The following is a 22,929-nucleotide window of genomic DNA, read 5'->3' as shown; positions in this document are numbered from 1 at the left end:
GTAGCGTGAATAGACGAAGGTTAGATATTAAAATCCCTTTCCTTAGAAAAAGGATTTTAATATCTAACAGTACTCTTTCTAGCCTTTAGGGGGTCCAAATCAGGTAGTCTTACGTCGGGTGATGAAATCATTTGCTACTTTATAAAAAGGTTGTTAATATTTAGATGATTTTCATTCTTAATTTCTATCTTATCTTAAAGGATGTAAAGAATATGATTTGTATTCCTACCTCCTTAATTAAGCATCCCCCCAATAAAAAAATATCGAAAATTTCTTGAATCCAAAATTTAGTTAGATTTTGCCAATAAACTATTTTTTATTTTATTTTTAATTCCTCTTAAGCGATTGAGTTTATATCCTGACAGACTAACATCTCTAGGGTAATTCAATATTCGCCGAATACGAATCTAAGACCAAAAACCGTTATGAGAACATCATCATCATCATGCGTATCAAGGATGTAGGCCTAGCATGGCCTGTTCCGGCCTTAGAAGTCATCGTTGAATCGTTTAAGAGGACGTCCTGGTTTTCTTTTTCCTAATCGTTTGTACTTTAAGGCTTGTTTTGGTAATCTTTCTGTTTTCATTCTTTGAACGTGTTCCATCTATTTATGTTTATATTTTTTAATTTTTTCTATTACTGGTTCTTGGTTTAATTCTTTCATAATTTCTTCCTTTCTTTTGTGATCAAATAGGGTATACTTTGCAGTTTTTCTCATAAACTTCATTTCTGCTGTTGTTAATCTTTGTTTGTCTTTTGTTTTATTGTCCAGATTTCACTTCCATACAATAAGACTGGTAGGGCTAATGTATTGTATACTTTTAGCCTGGTTTGTTTTTGAACTAGGTTTGGTTTAAACATAGAGTTAACTATACCTGTTATTTTTAAATATTTTGCGATTTTTACGTTTATATCTTTTTCATTTTCATATATGATCGTACATCCTTGGTGGTTATGAGAACAAAATACAGACATTAGAAGAGCACCCCCCCCCCCCCAATCTGTGTACTAGTGAATAGGGAAGTCGATTTCATCCTTGGTTCGCTTGAAGATTATTCTTATCCCTGCCGTCCATCAGTCGTCATAACCAAAGAACTGATGAAAAAACTTCACAATGTACTACAAACAACTGACTAGCAGACATATTGGATGCAGTTCTTACAGAGACATCTCACAATATCGAGAATCACATTCTCTTCAATGTGCTGGAAATGACAAGTCGTTGGGAGACCAATTTGCTTCACGATTGCGAATTTAACGTTATCAAACATCCAACCTCTTCATTTGATTTTGTTCCCTCATACTGCCATCTCTTTTTAAACCTAATAAAACACCTGCCTAGCACTAATCATATTTAGGCCATTATCTGCTGAGGATGACATACAAGATGACAGTTACTTTGCTGTTGGGATCAGGTGGAGATATAGCATTATTGGAAGAAATGTGTAGGCGACAAGAAGATTATGATGAAAAATAACAGATGATGACCATTCAATTCAGCACAGTCCTTTTTACTAGGATTACAAATTTTTCATGTACCCATAAAAGCTGTAAGGCCACCTTAGTTAGTCAAGATATTTCGGAAGTGTAGGAACATGCCGGACTGGTTGGCTCGCTGGTCAGCGTACTGCACGCAAACTAACAGACTGCTCTTCGAGTTCCACACGGACATGGCTGTTTTGTGAATGTCTTTATGAGGTAGATTTCATCGCACGGAGTGAGCTCATCGCCCGCTTACTGGAGGCTTGAAAATGTTCCATGTTTGATCTCTAGAACAGCGTTGCCAGATTCTATTAAAAAATAAATAAAAATACTATATATATATATATATAATTCGTTAAAATATTCTCTATTAATAACCTGACAGGAGGACCAAGACTACTCTAATAAAAGTTGTTTTTCTGTATGCTCACCAAAAAATCCAGACATTCATTGAAGTATTTCTTTTTATTTAGTGTCTGCGGCTTTCAACACTTTCAGCGAGCAGGAAGTCACCACGTTGACCTTTTTGAAAGTCTATATTTTGTGGTTGTGACATTTTCTACGGTAGGGTACGGAGAATATCGACCCGATGTTTGGCCTTCTCAGTTATTTATGGTCGTCATGATCTGTGTTGCTTTAATAGTTCTGCCCACCCAGGTAAGAATTTACGAATAATAATAATATAATTGGCTTACTGTTTGAGACATATCTCTAGAGTTACGAGTCCCTTGCAATTTCTAAATTACAAACTCCTAATCGAACTAATTACTTAATACCATTAATCATTTGCTCGTAATGAGTTTAATGAACCAATTCTATCAGTTCTTCCACTTGAGAAGCATAGAAAAGTGCACACTAATTTAGATGCACACACACACACACACACACACACACACACACACACACACACACACACACACACACACACACACACACACACACACACACACACACACACACACATTAAAAGTGAAAGTTTTTTTAATCTCTTTCATTGCCTGTAATCCATTAAAAACATCATTATCGGCAAACTCTGGTTCATTAACTCAGAAGAATAAACAGACAACCTATCCAAGCTAAACAACCTTTTTGCTGCAAGTGATGGCAACAAAAACTTGTCTTTGCAAATGAAGAGCCATCAGCACTTTGATGAGTCAACATTTCAAAAGTTTCTTGTAACATGAAATGGTTGCTGTAGAATACATTAATTCTTCCCTAATGATGAAGTAAATGGCAGAGATAGTTTATGGTTTAGCACAAAGTGCTCAAAAATAAACGTTGATCACCAACCTAACACTATTTGTACCGTTTCTGAGATAACATCTGAAGATTTATAATAATGGCCAATAGGAGACGCTAATGTGTTTTTTTTTTTTTTTTTGTAAATATCTGGTGAAAGGATGGATGTGATTTTTTTATATATATATTTATTTCGACACGACGTCCTCCAATGTTTTACCAAGGAGAATATTCGTCACATGACTTCACATTGGAGCACAAAGGCTTAGGGGAAAGTGTAATATTTGGGATCGCTAACGAAGTGGAAAACCACTGCTTGTAACGAGTTTCTGCGAGAATTACCGGAATGACTGACCGAGTTCCTCAAGAAAATCGTTACGTGTAATAAGAGAGAGAGAGAGAGAGAGAGAAAGAAAGATACTCGACGACTTATATCCACCCTGATACCGCGTTTCGTGTTGTGGTGGAGTTACAGAAAACCCATAAATATAAATAACTTCTGAGTTCTTCTCATTACCTTTTCTACAGATCTTAGAAACAAGTGGAAGTTACTTCTGAGATTTTCTCGTCACTATTCATTGCCGAAAAAACAATTTATGGAATTTAGCACCTTTATCTGAGTAGTTCTGTTAATAATGCAAAAATGTACAATACTCTATAATAAAATAATGTATAAATACAATCTGTAAAAAAAATATATTTTAAAACTATTTTGGAATGCAATTTTATATCAAAGGAATGATAAGCAGCCACATTCCACATTCCGTGAGTACATTAAATTTTTATTTCTGAATGTTTCACTATTATTTATTTGTTTGTTTATATGTATTTGTACACATTTAATTTAAATTTGAATTTAATTAAATTTTAATTAATCAATTTATATTTATTATTATTCATTTGTGTCTGTATTTGAATATTTGAAAACTGTGCTAATATAAAGGTATCAGAACACACACACACACACACACACACATCCAGTACGACTCGCTTTTAAGACTTCCTGTCACTACTGAAATCATAGCCTTCGCCGATGATAATGATTCGGGGACGCGATGGCTTGCAGGTAGAAGTAACGGCCAACGAACTCTTTAAAATTGCAGAGTGGGCACGCAAGAAGAAAGTGACCTTCAATAGCACCAAGTCTAAAGTGCTCTACATCTGAAGAAAAAAAAAATCAAAACAACCTGTAACAGTCTTCCTAAACGGAGAAGTTCTCGAGGTAGCCAGTGAGCTAAAATACCTAGGAGTAACAATAGACAAAAAATTCACCATCAATAAGCACATCTCATATGTTGCCGAAAAAAGCTTACAAATAGTAAACCTCCTAGCTAAGTCGGCAAGGATTAAGTGGGGATTAGGCCAACGAGGGCTGAAAACGATATATACCGGTGCTATACTACCATTGATATCTTATGCTGCACCTGCCTGGAAACATACACTAAAATCAAAGATAAACCGACAAAAACTAAATAGAGTTCAACGCCTTATAGCCACACGCATAATTAAAGGATAGAGGACAATATCTTTCGAGGCAGCTTGCGTTATTGCAGCTCTAACACCGATCTGCCTGAAAATACAAGAATTATCTCTTATATGTGAAGTCACTTTCGGATGATCTATCGAAAGTTACAACATCGATCCAAATAGCTACGAACGTCCGCTTCACTACAGTAATTGGCCTCACCCAGCAAAGAAAACAAATATTAAGGAGAAGGAAAGCTCTGAAAGTGACGAATTCGAAATATACACTGACGGAAGCAAAACCGAAAGGAATGTCGGTTGTTCTTTCACTGCATACAACAGACAGTCCATTATGCAAGAACGCTGCTTTAGACTGCATCCTCTCTGTTCCAACAACCAAGCAGAACAAGTTGCTAAAGTTCTGTCACTTACATATCTCCAGGAATTAGAACTCAACACCTCTCAACAAAAGACAGCAACAATTTACAGTGATAGTAGAAGCACTATAGACGGCATAAAAAATCAGAACAACCATATTGCATTAATAGAACAGACAAGAAATCTGGTTTGAAATGTCACTCTAGAGGGATGGGAAATCAAGTTCTGCTGGGTGAAAGTGCATACTGGAATAGCAGGAAACGAGAGAGCGGATCAGTTGGCTAAAGAAGCAGCTAGAAACAAACGGCTAGAAACAAGTTATCAGAAATTCCCGAAATCTGCTATAAAAACACTTGCAGAAGAGAAAACCTAGACATGTGGAAAGAAGAATAGAAGACATCAAAAAACGGATCAGCAACAAAAGAATTCTTTCCTAGCATCAGAAGCAAACTCCGGTTGAAAAAACACGCCATTTCTCCAGGTTTAACCACGCTACTAACTGGACACGGAAATCTAAGACACTATCTACACAGATTCCATATCCTGGAATCACCATCATGCATCTGCAGTGCACACCATCAACAGACTGTTGACCACATACTCTACGACTGTCAGCTATTGGACTTCATCCGGATGCCCCTAATACAACACGTCATCACTTCCGGAGACAAGTGGCCAGTGTCAAAACAGAGACTTATCGAACAGTATTACATAGAATTAATTAAATTTACTAATAAAATCAATTTCCAGTCCTTATGATCTAACACTGATATTATGTGAATTATACTATATAGTGTTAATATCGTACATTCCGGCGTATAAGTCGACTTTTCTGCATTGAAAAAAAGTACTAAATTTTTTAGGTCGACTTATACGCCGGGTCAAAAATTGATTGCTTTCCAAGAAAAATCTAGTACGTATCATACTCTGTTAAATTTATTAGCAATATACAAAAAGGGTAAATAAGTAAAAATATTTCAACTTATATCAAATTTATTTACACAAAAAATTATTTACATATTATATAATTATTTATTTACAAAAGAAAATAGGTAGGTAATTACATAATTAAAATTAAATTTTCACTCTCTGAATGTATGAAAAGTTCATTGTACTCTGGTTCTGTAATTTCTTCCGGTATATCGTCATATAAAATTTAGGATTTAGCATCAATTTCGTCATCATTGTAAACAAAATCATCTTCCGAGACATCTAATTTGTTAGATATAGCCCATTTTTTTAAAAGATTTTATTACTGTATCTGGTTTTATTTCATCCCATGCTTTCGCTACCCATTCACACATAGTTACCAAAGACGCATGTCGCATTTGTCCTCCTTTTGTGTAACTTTTCTCTCCTTCTTGCATCCACGCATTCCACTGTTTTCGTAAACTGTCTTTAAATAGCTTGTTTATACAAACATCCAACGGTTGCACTAATGGTTCATGATAGTGATTCTAAGTTAACCCACTTAGAATCACTACCATATGGGTATTATTCTCTCTTAATAAAGACTTTGTGCTCTCCGTTAAATGGGATTTGAACATGTCCCACACTAAAAGACTGTTTGGATTTTTTAATGCACCTTGTCGTGTATTCCAAATATTTTTTTTTTATCCACAGCTTAACTCCTGCTTCGTCCATCCAACCATTCTCATGAACATGGACGAAAACGTTTCTTGGAATTTTGATCTTTGGCATTGTTTTTCTTTTTAAAATTATCATAGGTTTTAATTTTGTACCATCAGCCATACAAGAAGTACAACTGTGAAACGGCTTTTTTCATGTCCAGTTGTTTTTAAAGAAATAGTTTTACTTCCTGTTAAAGATGCCAAGCTATTTTAAACCTGGTTTTAGTCCATTTCCCAAGTAAGCAAACAAGTCAAGTTTGCGCCTGCAAGTGTTGCAAGTCTAGTTGACCCTGCACGTAGTGCAAGACCAAGGCAACTCATGGTAAAAGTAGAATAAGCTCTGATCACTATTCTTAATATTTACCCTTAATGCAAAGCACATCCTGGAGGAGATGTATGATGCTTTGTATTAAAGGCAAGGGACCACTACCCAGACCGGTTTCGACCTTTATTGAGGTCTCATCAGTGGGAGCCAGGCTAGAAATACCAAGATTTTAGTAATACAGAAGTAAAATACTTTCTACATTTATATCTCCTCCTGAGATTTTTATTTAATAAGGTTAAAACACCTTATGGTAACTTGTTCTGGTAAAATACTTATAAGCTCTGTATTACTAAAATCTTGATATTTCTAGCCTGGCTCCCACTGATGAGACCTCAATAAAGGTCGAAACCGGTCTGGGTAGTGGTCCCTTGCCTTTAATACAAAGCATCATACATCTCCTCCAGGAGATGTGCTTTGCATTAAGGGTAAATATTAAGATTAGTGATCAGAGCTTATTCTACTTTTACCATGAGTTGCCTTGATCTTGCACTACGTGCAGGGTCAGCTAGACTTGCAACACTTGCAGGCGCAAACTTGACTTCTTTGCTTACTTGGGAAATGGAGTAAAACCAGGTTTAAAATAGCTTGGTATCTTTACCATTTATTATACCCAAGGTAAAATACTTTCTAAACTTTTACTTCCTTTCAATTCTACTGTTCTATTCCCGATCATGTCAAACATAACTGGAATTTCATCCATATTTCCGATTTGAGACAATAAATATTTTTTTTGCTTTCTTTTAGCAATTATAAATCTTTGAAAACTTAATAACTTATCATTCAAATCCTTTGGCAGCTTCTGGGCGATTTTCGTGTTTAGTCGAAGCACTAAATTTTTCTTTTCCATAAACGGGCTACACCAACTGTAGCTTTGAAGTTTTCGCCTTTTTATTTGCTTTGCTCCACTTCGAAGCAAATAAACGAATATTATTTCTCGTTATAATGAGTCCATTTTGGCGATTTTCTCTAACGCAATCCGCAACATTATTTTCCAGTATAGGCCACTTACAAATTCTTTTCCGTAATGCGCACTTATTTTTGGGCATTTTCATTATTAAAGTTTCATTTTGTCTCCAATCGCGAACTAGTTTTTCGTTTGCTCCGAACTGACGTGCAGCAACACAGTTAGTATTTTCTTTTGCAAATTTAATCACTTTGCACTTAAAACTCGCGTCATATTTCATTCTTTTAAAAGGAGCCATTGCACTTCAGTTCACTATTGGTCAACTGGTCAATACGAAATAAAATTTCTTTTGTCAACTAGGTATTTTATATCTTTTTCTAAAACAAAACAAGGAAGGACTAAAAAGGCAGTTATGATCCTAGTGGTTGATGCCTGTATAAAAATGTTACTTAAAAACTGTCATAATTTTTATTTTTAAAGAAATTTTTCGAGTCGACTTATACGACGAATATACTATAAAAACTCAAATAAATTCAAAAAATTTCAATATCGACTTATACGCCGGGTCGACTTGTACGCCGGAATATACGGTATATGTATATAAAAATATCAATGTAAATATGAAAATGGATACAAAAATATAAATACAAATGTTAATCAGTACTTGTAAGCTAAATGTAATAATAAGTATTGTATGCAATGTAGCATATAGGAATAAATTACCTCCTGGTAGGGTTACTATTGGGAGGAAAATGCACGCACACACACACACACACACACACACACACACACACACACACACACACACACACACACACACACACACACACACACACACACACACACACACACACAAACGATTACCAAACCGTTTGGGGAGCATTCAAATTTCGCATATTTTATATAGTATTTTTAATGTATTTATGTTTACTTTAAATGTTATTCATATTTGTGTTTATTTTACATGTATTTATTTGTTTTAGTTTAATTTAAATTTTATTTATTCATTTAAATAAACATTAGAATTCGTCTGTACAAAGACCAGTCAATCCATATTTTACATGCGGTTTCCAGACATGGAACGTCACTACTTTAATACCATGAATATACTTGGGACATCATGCCTTCGATCAATACATGATAAGTCCCTTTTTATGTGTTTCCCATTCACCAAAGGTTGTATACCTAAAGTACATTAGTACAGTTAGTATCCCCAATACTCGCGTTCTTGAATACAGCTAGGAATGGCATCCAATGGAAACCATCCCGAACACCAACTTACGCACCGATCTTTCATCAAAGTTCGGTATTTTTTGCTCTCTATAGGTCAACTCATGGAAAGAGAGGAAAAGGCAAGGTCAATAAAACAACTGGAAATGCATAAGTAAAGTTTTTTTTTTCTCGAAAATGAGACTGATACACTGAAAGACATTTAGCAATTGTCACATTACAAAATACTTGAGCTCGCCCTTAATAGACGCCATCTTTATGAGCTGTGGTTGATGGTTGCATGCATGTCTGTACGTGTTTCCCTGTTCACATCTGGATCAACTATTTTTTGATATGTGTGGATGATAATAAAGGATCTCCACCTATTCCCTTTTTAAATAAAAGGCGTTAAAGTAGTGATTATTTATTATTTGTTTATATGTATTTTAGAGTAGTATAAATATAGTGAATGAAACAAATAGTGACAGAACGGCAGAATCAGTGACAGAAAATCTTCAAGAGGAATACAAACAGGAGTACATATCAATACTTGAGGTAGAAAAAGCAATCAAAACCTTAAAATGTGGAAAGGCAGCTGAAGAAGATGATATTCAACCACAAAGGCTCAAAAATGGAGTTATGAAAGCTTTGCAGTGGATACACTGCATAATTTAAAGGGCCTGGTCAACAGGTTGAATTCTCGATTATTGGAGTAGAGTTCTCATAGTACCCATCTATAAAAAAGAGGAATAAAACTGAATGTGAAAAGTACAGAGGTATCTCCCTACCGAGTGTTCCAGTAAGATTTATGTAAGCACACTTGAAAAGAGATTGATAAAGATTGTGGAAGAGAAACTTCGAGAGAAACAAGCTGGGTTCGGGCCAAATACAGATTGTCAAGATCAGATTTTCACTTTACAAATAGTTTGAGAAATCTTGGGAATATGACAGTAACTTGCACTTAGGTCTGTAGAGCTGGAAGGTGCCCCAAGAAAAGTTTTTCAAAACGCTACAATTATATGAGATAAATGGAATATTATACAGAACAATACATAGTCTATATTAAAATAGTAAGTTAGCAGTTAGAATTTAAGGAAATAAAATACAGGAAAATTGTTTGATGTAAAATCACTACTTTATCTCTACTCTTATTCATCATCTATATGGATCGCATTATTTAAACCTGGTATTAGAATCGGAGATGCCAAACTTAGCTCTTTACTTTATGCAGATGATGTTGTACTCCTACGTACATCTAGTGAACGTCCCCAGGATTCACTCACTAAACTAAATAACAGCATAACAGATTTGGCATGAAAATCAGCAATAAAAAGACCAAAAGTATGAAAATAGGCAGGAACATAGAAAACTTCGGCTGTTCTGAATGGAGATCGTATATAATAAGAAAACTATTTCAGCTATTTCGACACAGTTTTTAGTGAAGACGACAAATTAAATTTGGAAATAGACAACAAAATAAGCAAAGCTGGAATGGTGGGTAGCCAGCGGAATACATTTATATGGAATAAGACAGAAATTAGCCAAAACACCAAACTAGTAGTATGCAAGCGGTTCAAACCAGTTTTATGTTATGCATCTGAGAGTTGAAAGTGACGGAATCATATTAAAAATGAAGATATTAGATTGGAACTTGGTATGACTATGAGGAAAGTTTAGCAAAAGAGGTGTTGGAAGCCAAGATGTCCAGAAGATGAAGACCAAGGTCTAAGTGGATTGATTTAGTATCTTAGAGGAACGAAATGTTTGATACAATGTTAAAAATATTAGAGGAAAACTGTTGATCGGATGTTAATAATAATGTAAACTTAATCATGTAATACTGTTCATAGTAGCCGAACACTCCTTGCGTGGACATACCAGGAACTTGATGATGATGATGATAAATATATATTGTTTACTGCATGGAATAACAGTTGGGTTATTGTTAAAAAAATTAGAAAACGTATTAGAGTACGTGAAAAGATGGAAAATACAACGTCTTCTTTTTATGTCTCTTCTTTTTTATTTATTTCTATTGCATTTTAAATATAATTTATTGTTTTTAAAAAAAATTACCTTTAATTTTTGATTCTTTTTAAAATTGTAAAAAAAAATTAATACACCACTTACTTTAAGTCATATGTCGGAATATCATACAAAACTTGCTGCAAGAAATTCAACAAAATGATGCATACATTTCTGAGCATGGTGGTTCTAGAAAAGTGTGACGCTAGTGGTATTGTGGCTGCACTGAAAAAAGAGCTCTTGAGCAAGAAACTGGACATTAAAAATCTCATTGTAATTGGTACAGACAACGCTAGTGTTATAATTGGTGTCAATAATGGCGTTTATGAAAAAATGAAGGCACATATTCCCTCCTTAATTTTAATTGGATGTGTATGCCATTCATTACAACTGGCAATGTCTCAGACTTGTACAGAATCTCTCCCAAGAAAATTAGAATTTTTAGTTGCTGAAACGTATAAGTGGTTTTTACATTCTTCTTCAAGACAAGCGGCATACAAAGAGCTGTATCAAATTATCAACGAAAATGATGCTCCTCTGAAAATTGTAAGCAATTGTGCAACAAGGTGGCTCTCCATTGAACCTGCAGTAGACAGAATTCTTAGCCAGTGGTTGGAATTAAAAACTCACTTCGAAGTCGTGAGTTTGACTGAGAAATGTTACAAAGCTCAAATTTTGTGGGAGATGTACAAAGATGAAAGGAATCTGTTGTACCTTTTATTTTTGCATCCTGTTCTAGTTCAGGTTCAGCAAGTTAACAAAATTTTCGAATCTAACAGTGCTGATAAGATGAGATTATTTGAAGACCTTTCTCGTTTGATTCGCTCTGTTGCTAATATGTCTCTTCTTTGTGCTACCATCATCCACCTAGAGTCAGAGATTGATGACTATTTGGATCCCAATCCAATTCTTGGTTATAGATTTGAAAGAAAAATTTCAGAGTTGATGATACAAAGGAAAATAACGCAAAATGATGAGCGAAATCTTAGAAGTAGAGCAAGACAGTTTCTTCTTGGTCTCTTCAAACAATTTAAGCAAAGGTTGCCTGAAAACTTGAATATTTTAAGAACGATGTCTTCTTTTTCTATTGATAATACCCTAAAACATATAAAAGAACCTGCTACTCCCATCTTAGAAATAATGCTGAAAACAGAAAAAGATGTTCCTCCTGCTGAATACCAGTACACTACTATCCACTTAATTAAATGGGCAAATATAGAAAATACTGAGCTATTCTGGACTGAAGTAGGAGAATATAAAGATGCATCTGGAATGAATCCATTTAAAAAAAGTTGCTCAGTGTGCAATAAATTTATTAATACTGCCAAATTCTAATGCGGAAATTGAACGAATTTTTAGTTCCATTAATGTAGTTAAAACTAAATTAAGAAACAAGATGGAATTGCCAATGCTGACAGCTATTTTGTCAGTTAAGTATGGCCCCTCAGGCGTAACAACAAGTGCTGTACAGACTATCATTTACCAGCATCTACACTGAGTAATATTGGAACGGTGGTCACATATAATAAAGCTGAAAATCTAAATGAAACCGTGGATGAATTAAGCGCAGAAGACCACATGGAAGATGTATTTAGCCACTTATATGCAAGTATCACTTCAACTTTAATAAAGTAAATAACTTAAAAGTATCAGCTACTACTTTTAAAATTTTAGCTTCAAATTTTTATTTTTAACTCCTTTTTAGCTCTTTTTTGTTAAGATTTAGCTGTTTTAGTCATTTTCATTTGGCATCACTACATATAATCCTTGACTATCATAAATCCCAAAAATCAGATCACTTCTCAGTGATGATGTAATGCGCGTTGCTTATTCTCGAAGACAATTCCTGACTTAAAAGACTACATATTCATTTCCAAAGATCAACATAAATGGACAAAAATTCTAAATTTCTAAAACGTCTAAAAAAAAAATTTCTAAACTTTCAGACTATTCATTTATAAAGAAATCTCTGTGATCTGTAATTATTAACCTGCGATATTAAAACAAATGATAATTATTCTATCCTTCATTCTTTCTTTTCCTGTCCCAAGAGGCAGTCAATAGCTAAAAATTAGCATTAGAAACGTATCCAAGTTATAAGAGGACTTCAAAATCTCCGGACTTAGACCTGCAATTTTCATTCTTATTTACACACACACACACATTCCTGAAGGAGAACAGTACCACAATGAACGCGAATTAAGATAATTTTTCTTTTCGGCAACGTTAGAAGATGTCACCGATTGTTCTCTTCCATAACGTTAGTAGCATCCTTACGAAAATTCTGCCCCAGATATTTTTGATCCGTCCTCGTGCTGTGGCAATGTAGAAGTTATTTTTTATGTAGGAGTATTAGTTTATAGTTTTCTGTAGACGTCATCATGCAGTAATATTATGGAAGACAATTAGCGAAGTTAATAAAGCTACTAATATTACATGCTATTTAAGTAAAATGCAGAGCAACAAAAACAATAAATGAATGAAACATTAGCTGTATAAATACATGAGCTATTTATTCTGATAGAAGAAAGAAATATATCATCAGGCAACGTTTATGCAAATAGAAAAATGGTGATAATCATATGATTGCATAATAAGATGTCATTAACTCAATGTAAATTATTAAATAAGATTACGAAAGAATATGGAAATTTAAATCGCTAGTGAGTGAGAGGATCTGCGTACAGGAGTATTTTTTCTCTCCATCACATTGTAAAGCAAATCTAATGAGAGCGCAGTCAAGGCAATGCTGATTGATTTTCCTTCAGAGGATCTACTGCATCATGAATTTCTTCTAGGACATAGCATGATTCATCCCTGTACAGAACCGTTCTCCAACTCTTTTGAGATGTATTTCATCTGAAACAGTCTTACAGCACCTGGTCTCTCTCTTTCTCTCTCTCTTTGCATTATGGCAAACGCTGTGTTAAATGGTCCTAATTATTAGACATACACAAACATTCAGAAGTTCTTACTCGTGTACCTGATTCTCCCCCCCCCCTCCTATCTTCTTCCTCTTCTCCACATCGCAAAGTACCCTTAGGGAACGCAGGACTACCTGAAATGCATCATCATTAGGATCATCACTTCACAACCAAAAGGATTATTTCGAAGGCAATAATTTCCATATAAAAGTGATCTCGCTAATATTTTAATCAGCTTTCATATGCTATGTTATTCTTGAAATTGAATATTCTGGGATTTACCACAAATGAGTAAACATTTAAATTTACTTTTGTTTTATTCTTCTTGGATCAGTGTAATCTGCAATTTTAATTTCCGTCTCGGTCCATTCCACCTACCCTCTAATATTATTTTTTTTCTTTCATGAAAATAATTAGTGTTTATTCTCTTACCGCGATCATGTGAACGTCATGCTATTGGATTATTCCTAATGGTTAGAATAAGATTTCTGTAATTTAGAATGCCTGTTATCTCTTTTTTGATATCTTGCTTCACGATATCCTTCATTCCAAAAGAATCTTTAAAATATACTACTGCTTATACAACCCGCGTTACAAAATTCATCTGAGTTTGACCGTATAAGCGGCACAGAGGCACAGTTTGTAATGTGAGTTACGTAACTTACTACTCACGGTAGATTGTATTTTCGCACTGCTTGCATTTCACTATATTAGCAATTTCAGAAGTCCGAAGTCATCATTAAGCGAAATGGAATATTCAACATTTTAATCGATGCATGAAAGTTTTTAGAGTGTATAGCATCAGTGTTCATCTTGATTGGTCTAATGCAAATAATTGTAGGATAACTTTGAATACGTTAATTAATCAATTAATTGTAACCAAATCTGCGCAGAGTGGGGGGGGGGAGCAATGTGTTTGTTTTAAGATACTATATATTAGTAAACAATAATGAACGAGAATGCTATATTTGGTTGGTATATTTGAATTACTCAAAGGTGTAAAATTTGGTAGAGGAAGACCAGGTTTACTTCCTTCGACTATAACACTGTTTCCCATTGTAAATATATAGATGTTTTTGCGATTCTTGTCCTTTAATGCAATTCCTTTTTATTTTTAATTTCATCTGTAAAGATATCATTTTTGTTTAACTGCACATGCAGTACATTATAGGCTACCATCCTTCATTCTTTCTAATACGACAATGTTTGAGATCGTCAGAAAGCACTGATTGCAAACACGTCATCTAAAAAGAACAAAGCTGATGCAGATCCAACAGAATATCTATGGAATAAACTAGAAATAGAATTTTTTTTTTTAGAGTCGGATTTGAAATCCTTGGATTATTCTACTCTGCTACTGTGTCAATTGTAAATTTTTAATTTCTTACAAATGGCAAAAACGAAACAAATTATTTGATTTATTTTTTCGGTATTCACCAAAAATTAATGCAAAAGACAGTACTGCGTCGAACTGACTCTCGACAACTATCAATTCTGCCTTGATATTAAATAAAGACACTATCGTAATGGAATATTCCCTTCCTTCTTCATTTATTTCCCTTTCGCTTAATTGATGACTTTATTTAATATCAAGGCAGAATTGATAGTTGTTGAGAGTCAGTATGAAGAAAGATGGGACTTCTAAAATTGCTAATGTAGTGAAATGCAAGCAGTGGAAAAAATAGTATCTACCGTGAGTAGTAAGTTACATAACTCACATCACAAAATGTGCCGCTTCGGCATTTTCAACAACATATCTACGCTCTTCATTTTAATCTGTCTTCCGGAATTCCTACAGTAAATGATATCTAATTCTTGCTAATTTTGTCATTCCATCCAGTCCCATCTTTCTTTTGCATATGATATCCAGTTGACAAAAAATAAATTATGACAGTTCCACTGACTTCTAGGAATAGGGAGTTCTCAATAACCAAAAATTGAGAATAATCGAAACACACTTTATGACTTTATCTAATATCCGGTAAAGTTTTCAGTTCAAATAGAAATAATCTTAGTATGTAGATACTTTAATCGATCCTCTGTCCTGAAAAGGTTACTTCCGGTTGCGTCCCCTTCTTTCCGATCTGTGTAGTTCTCTATTTCAAAGCCACTGTACTTTTCACCGAAATAAAAAAAAAGTTCGCAAAACTAGTTTATCTTTCGCTGCAGTATGCACTCACATTAAAGGTATCGGCCGTGCACGAGGCTATTTCCTTTTCATGGCTTCTCGCACATTTACTGTTTGTTGCTATGACAACTTGCTGTCCTTGTCTTCCTGTGATGTTCGTTGATGCTGAGCTTATTGCAAATTTCTCTTTACGAAGAGAATAAGAACACAAAACACACTACGTTGTATTTGCATGTTGACCTTCTTCGACAGGAAATGATAATTTATCCTTGAAATAGTTACGGTAAATCGAATTTTCACGGAAGTGTTCGAAGGATGAACCTATGAAACGAATAATCTTGCTACTTTTCTCAAGAAAAATCTCGAAAAATGTATTATCTTTACAATAAACATTTTATCCGTGATCGTTTTAAACACTGTTGATTTTGCTTAGCTCTTTTAACATCGATATAATTAACTCTCACTGTTGCTATAGTTACTTGATTCCATTCGTGTTTTTGAGTATTACTGTAACGTCCAAACACGAGTAGTTGCTATAGCAACCTGCACTGACTTTTCCTGTTTACTAAGTGAATACTATGATATGTTTTTTTTTAATCCTTGTTCTTTAAATAGTTCGAACAGTTAGCGTACACATGGATGGAAAGGCAGAAACTGGGTGGAACATACAGTATGCATCGAGCTCAGAGTGAAAAACATGTGGTGGTGTGCAGCACAACTTTAAGGGCCGATACTATCATGGACTTCCTAAATGAATTCTACGCACATCCCCTACTTCAGGTAAATTTATAAATCTTTGACTCATTTAATATTTATTTTAGTATTATGGTTCAAATATCAATCATACTGAAGATCAATGGATCTTCAATTTGATTTGAAGATCCATTGATTTTCCTTTTTAATCCCATTCTAACTTTTATTTTAAGAGTTCTGTGATTTTTATTTGATAGCAAGGTCATCTCAATGTTTTAATACCACGATCCAATAATACGTTGTAATATTCTACTGATCAGAGACCAGAAAGAAAATGATTTGATTCCATTTTAATATTTGATTGATACCTTCAAATTAGGCTTAGACCAGCAATTAATTGATAATAGCAGTTTATCTTCTCGACACAATGGAAAACAAACATAGCAGTAGTAGGTGGAACCATGAAAATGGATAGGAAGTTTGGGGGAAAATATCCCGTATTGAGATTCGTCTCATTCCCCACTCTTTAGGTTGATAGCATTGCACGGTGTAAAGATAACGGCATGGACAAATGAACCGATCATATTTAATCAAATCGTTGAAGTACTCTTCGACTATATAGTGGCAAAACTAAAAGAAATTATTCACGTGACAGGCGTCATCCCTAGAACACTGCATTTTTACACGAAGGCTTTCAAGATGATAGTGCAACTATCTATATTTATCTTCGAGTGGTTTCAATAACACAATGGTGAAATCAGTCATCTTTTTCTACCTATGTGGTCTTAGTATAAAATTACTAGCAAATTATCCTAGATATGCCGTATGCATTAGAGGAATGTTTGGTACTTCTAATTCAATTACACGTTGGCCCTAAGAAAACGTGGAATAAAAAAAATTGTGCTTTTTTGGCCAGGTAATCAAGACAAAAAAGCTGATAAGCATGTCAGTTTTGAAGTTTCGATGGAATAATTTAGAAGAAAGAAAATTAAAATGATAAATCGTAATTTATATTTACACATTTTACCTGGATGACATCCACTGATAAAAGGATGTCTATTACTATAAACCTGAGAACATTAAGACCATAATGTTGCCAACTCTGACAAACCTATTTTGTACAAATTTTACTCCAAGTGAGCAAAACGCCTGAGATAAGTCTTATTACATAACTCCTACAAGATGGCCTTATTAAAATTATAGTCGTGTTTATCAAAAGTGCATTATATTAAAAAACAGAAAACGAAAACGAAATCAACGGCATACGTTGACTGGGGTTCGTAAGAATCACTTTTCCAATCGAGACAAGTCTCAATGTTTCAGATACGTTAGCGTACTCAGACACGAAAATCGTTAAATCAGTCAAAGTGAAAGGTGATGATGATGATGATTTCGATTTTGCCTTTACACGCAGATGCCCTCCGTCACAATGGTTCTATTTCCCAATGATCATGGTAGACATCCTACCATTTATCGTTGTAGTTTTCGCTTGTTGTATGCATTTACGGTTGTGAACTTCATTAAGTACGTTTAGCTTGCATTAAATCAAAACTTTTTAATCTTAAATGTAAATAACTGTATTTAGATCGACTGTTCTTAATGAACAAGCAAATGTTTTGTTTTATAAATTCAACTTCGCAGAAAATCAGGATCTTTCATCAGAATATTGAAATTAATAAAAAAACTTTTAAATTATTTATATTTATATTTTGTATAAAATATTCTTCTTTTGTTATTATTATTATCATCAACAAATACATCTTCATCTTCCTTCTTAGTGTGTTAGGCTCATTACCTGTCGCTTCCAAGTCATCTGACGTCATAGAAACCTAAGTAATGCTCTAACAGGACTCTCTTAATCTACATAATATTCTATTATCTGTCAATTGTGTGTATACTTTGGCTGTTTTTTTTTTTTCGGGATGGAAAACTTGAGTTTCCGAGGTAAACCTTCTCACCTCCATTTGAAATCAGTTGAAACACCTTCAACCGAAAAGATCTTTTAAAAGTTATTCGGGTCCTTTATATGAATACTGCCATTTTTTTGAATTGACATAAAATGTGGTCGGCAAATATTAGTACATTCTACTAGAAAATCCGAAAACCCTGTACAGCGATGAAATTCATCTGTCACATTCAAGACATTCACAAAACATTAAAGTCTAGGGAGTTATACGAGGGTGGTCTGAAAAGTTCTCGGCCTCAACCATAGATGGCAACACTATCGGCACGATTTTTTTTCTAAGTTGGTACATCTGTATCAACTTAGAAATCACATAAGTATCCATGTGAAATTGCAAGTGATTCTATCAAGTGATAGAATCACTTGCAATTTATCTATAAGCTGTATGTTTTATACAGCTGTTTGAAGCAAAAGTATTGTCCCTTGAAATGGATAAAATTGAGTATCGTGCGGTTATTAAATTATTTGTAAAAGAAGATTTAACGCCAAAAGAAATTCACTCGAAGCTCATAGAAGTTTATGGGCACTCTTCTCCTTCGTTTTCCACAATTAAGAAATAGGCTGCCGAGTTTAAACGTGGCCGTATCAGCTTTGAAGATGATCCACGTGAAGGACGTCCAAAAAGTACACGATATGGTATTGACTGATCCGCGAGTCAAAGTGCGTGAAATTGCTGAGACTATAGACATTTCAAAAGAACGTGTAGGATATATTTTGCATGACAAATTGCAAATGAAAAGTTTTGCGCAAGATGGGTGCCGCGCTTGCTTACAGCAGATCAAAAACGCACTCGCATGAAAATCTCTGAACAGTGCTTGGAGCTGTTTAACAAGAATAAAACTGATTTTGTGCGTCAATTTATTACTATGGATGAGACTTGGATTAACCATTACATACCAGAATCCAAATAGCAATCAAAGCAATGGGCACTGAACAAACGGTTGTTCAGTGCCAAAGAAGACAAAGTCGGTTCCATCGGATTGGGATGCTAAAGACATTTTGTTTATTATCTTCAAAGGCTAAAACAATAACCGGGGAATATGATTCCGATCTTTTAACCCAACTAGACGAAAAAATTCGTCTTTCAGGACAATGCACCTGCCCACAAAGGTGTTTTTGCAATGGGAAAAATTAAGGGATCTACACTATGAATTGTTGGAACATCCACCCTGTTCCCCAGATTTGGCTCCCTCTGACTTCTATCTCTTCCTAAAACTAAAACCATTATCCCGTCCACTACAGAGACGGGATAATGGTATTAGTGTTAAGGGAGATTATGTTGAAAAATAAAAATAACTTTGAAATTATAAACTCGTTTTTTCATTGTTAGGCCGAGAACTTTTCAGACCACCCTCGTAATTATGAAACAGTTACAGAATATTTATATCAGTCAGCAGATATTCAGGAGTAGTAATTGAAATTATAACGACTGACCGAATCACTTCTATTACACAGTGATGGGGATATAAATATTCGGTAATTATGAATATATTTTAAAATATAAATGACGGGTTTCGCTACAATTTTTCTTATTTCTCTATCAATCATGTATAATACCATAAATCACATTGCCGCATCCCATATGTTGCTCCTGGCAACAGGTGCGTTTTAGAAAAGCCTCGAGTATCTAGGCTTTACTTGTGACACTCGAATGCTTGATTCCTCCACACAAACTTCCCTCCTTAATGATCGCATTGGGATTAGAGACGAATATTGATACAACAGAGGAGCTTAGTGACAGACATGACAATTCATAAATCTTTCACGTGCATTCTATATGCACTGAGTCAGTACTGGGAGTAAAGGATGAAGTTTGGTTCATTAGTAATTCGGGTTTTAATCTAGGTAGTGTTCCGGGCACTCCACGGTGTCTTCGGGAGTAATTACTGCAGCTTATGGGTTCATCGGAAGGAACTGGGAATTATTCTCGTGGGATTTTGCACTGTAAATTGTAAGTTTATTCTAGCGCCTCTATTTATTACCAACACAAGCTGCAAACAGTTGTTTGGAGAATCCTGTCACGTAAATATTTGTTGCTTTGTTACCATCGAATTATACTTGATAATTATCTTTTATTTTGTAAACAAAGCAATAAAACGTGCACTACCAAACACTAGTAAATTTGCTGTAAAGATGATCCTACAAGTACCGATGAGAAGATCCAGAGAGTTCATGGTAGATGGTTCCATAAATTAAGGAACAAATAATTGCGATAACTCGGGAGAAGAGGGGGAGAGGAGGAACATACGAAATTGAGGTACCTTATGTAAAAAGGTGACACTGAGTTTGGCTATAGTATCCAGATGAATGGTATCGGATGTTTCCACGTCAGGACCAAGAATAAGACATTTCGTGATAGCAGAATTCTTGGATATCGTTACAAGACATTTTAACCGATGAATTCGAGTGGCGAGCAATCATAAGACTAGAAGCCCTCCAGAGTCGGGGGGGGGAGGTAGCCAGATGGTTGCATGTGTGAATCATTCCTTGATTGACAGACTGTGTAACCAAATCCAAGAGTCATGAAGGCATTCCTGAGATAAAGTGAAGGAAGTCCAAGGATTACAATTTCAGTGAATACTCGATATCTCCAATTATCTTCTCGCCGAACCAGGAGCGCTACCACTAATCAACTACGCTCTGACCTCGCGTCGGCTATAGAAACATTGGATCTGTTTCAACTGTGTGCAGAAGGCTTTACGAAGGTTGTTTATATTCTAGGTGACCTGTTGTCTGCATGCCCCTATTCCATGCCACAGCAGAGATCGTTTGAAATGGGCCAGGTATGCATCACGTCAACTGTACCAATGTACAGGAGACCAATAGGAACTCGTTATTATATCCATTCGAATTCCAGTTTGCTCTATAAAGCAATACCAGGCATGCTCTGATCAGGAAACAACTGGGGACAGGTTATCTTTCTTTTGAGTTCCATGAGACACTTATGGTGGAGATAATGGGATGGTTTGGGACTGCATCTTTGGGTGGACGCACAGACCTGTATGCTTCCTAACAGAACCACGAATGCTGCAGTTTATAGAGATGAGGTCGTGGACTCCTATTTTCGTCTGTATGTGGGTGCGATAGGAAGACATTTATCTTACAAGACGATAATGCTCTCCTTCATCGAGCGAAACTTGTGGATCAGTATCTTCAAGAAGAAACTATCGCAAGCATGGATTAGCCTACCAAGTCTCCTGACCTTAAATGGGATGCTCTAGGAAGATATGTTGCTTCTTTCAACCTCTCTCCTCAAAACCTTGAGGGGCTTAGGAGAGCTTTGCAGGAACAATAGTTATTACCAACTGAACTTCTGGACACCATTATAAACAGAATGAAATACCGATGTGAGCGCTATATTGCTGTGACCACATTCCTTAGTGAGTCACTTTAACCTCTTGTTATTGACCACGGTCTTCGTGTACCTAGTTTATTCATTTATAATTTTTGTGGGTGTTTCTTTTACGTCCCACGTCATACTTCTTTTTATTGAATTTCATAACAAGTTATCCTACTGTTTTTGAGTTACTGTGGTTTTTCTCTTTGTTCTTTAATTTATGAAAATCAGTTGTATTTCATAACCTGGTATAAAACCACCGTTTTTATTTAAAAGCCTTAAGTGACTAAAAAATGCCAGGCTCCAATAGCTGGATTTTCAAGAATAATCGTTAACCCATCATTACGGATCTGATTTATTATCGGTTTATCATCTTTCGCCTGTATGATTCGCATAAAAAGAGTAAAGCTAAACAGGCAAAACATAGTTCGGTTCAACGTCATTTATTAGTATCATAATCATCACAGTCTATTTATATATCATCCCTGTTATTATTGATCAGGAATAATCATTCTGTCCATAAGAACTGAAGTGAAAGCTTTCGTCCACCTACCTCTATACTTATTATAGATAGAAGTACCTCGTCTTGATGATTTGTGCTAAGCTGTGTGTGTGTGTGTGTGTGTGTGTGTGTGTGTGTGTGTGTGTGTGTGTGTGTGTGTGTGTGTGTGTGTGTGTGTGTGTGTGTGTGTGTGTGTGTGTGTGTGTGTGTGTGTGTGTGTGTGTGATTTATGTTTTTAAATTATGTATTACTTAAAAACATTGTTTTATAGCAAAATGATTTTGCCTAAATATTTCTCAACTAGAGTATGACGGATTCTGTAATTAATAAGCCAGGGAATACACTCAGTCGATCCTGAAGTCCACACATTCTTTTGATTATCTCCTATACTTGAATCGTTTAGTTTCAAAAAAATTACATTATTAGGTTAACTAAATTAGTTAACTTTTCCTTGCAGCTACCATACCAAAGCCGTTTTGATCCTAAGATACACACTTGGTTATTACACCGATAAACGTAAGAAATAATCATATGCACTGTCAACGTTTCATGAATTTTATACTATAGTCCTTATAGTTCTTATAAGGACTAATTCAATTCTTAAAATAGTCCTTATAAGGACTGGCTTAAAGGGGCGAAGCAAGAATGCTTTTCATCTTCCCTGTTATCTGTAGAGGACAGTGTAGGGATAAAGTGTTATTGAGCTATTAAAGCTCTGATCATGG

The 22,929-nt window shown here is 35.0% G+C and overlaps 1 protein-coding gene across 2 annotated transcripts in view; it reads left to right on the top strand.

Moving 5' to 3' along the window:
- LOC150104060 (potassium channel subfamily T member 2-like) overlaps positions 1-22,929 on the top strand; it is a 165,539-nt gene that overhangs the window by 99,145 nt on the left and 43,465 nt on the right. For both annotated transcript variants that reach the window (XM_090396723.1, XM_090396724.1), the window contains 2 exons: positions 1,956-2,139; positions 16,325-16,489. In XM_090396723.1, the coding sequence (XP_090252849.1) occupies positions 1,956-2,139; positions 16,325-16,489 (349 nt within the window). The remainder of the gene's footprint in view (positions 1-1,955; positions 2,140-16,324; positions 16,490-22,929) is intronic.

The sequence above is a fragment of the Typopeltis vanoorti genome, chromosome 8 (assembly GCF_054136105.1).
Source record: "Typopeltis vanoorti isolate ZY-2024b chromosome 8, IOZ_Tvanoo_1.0, whole genome shotgun sequence".
Lineage (NCBI taxonomy): Eukaryota > Metazoa > Arthropoda > Arachnida > Uropygi > Thelyphonidae > Typopeltis > Typopeltis vanoorti.
Note: the sequence above shows the minus strand (reverse complement) of the source record. Positions and strands in the feature narration are given on the sequence as shown.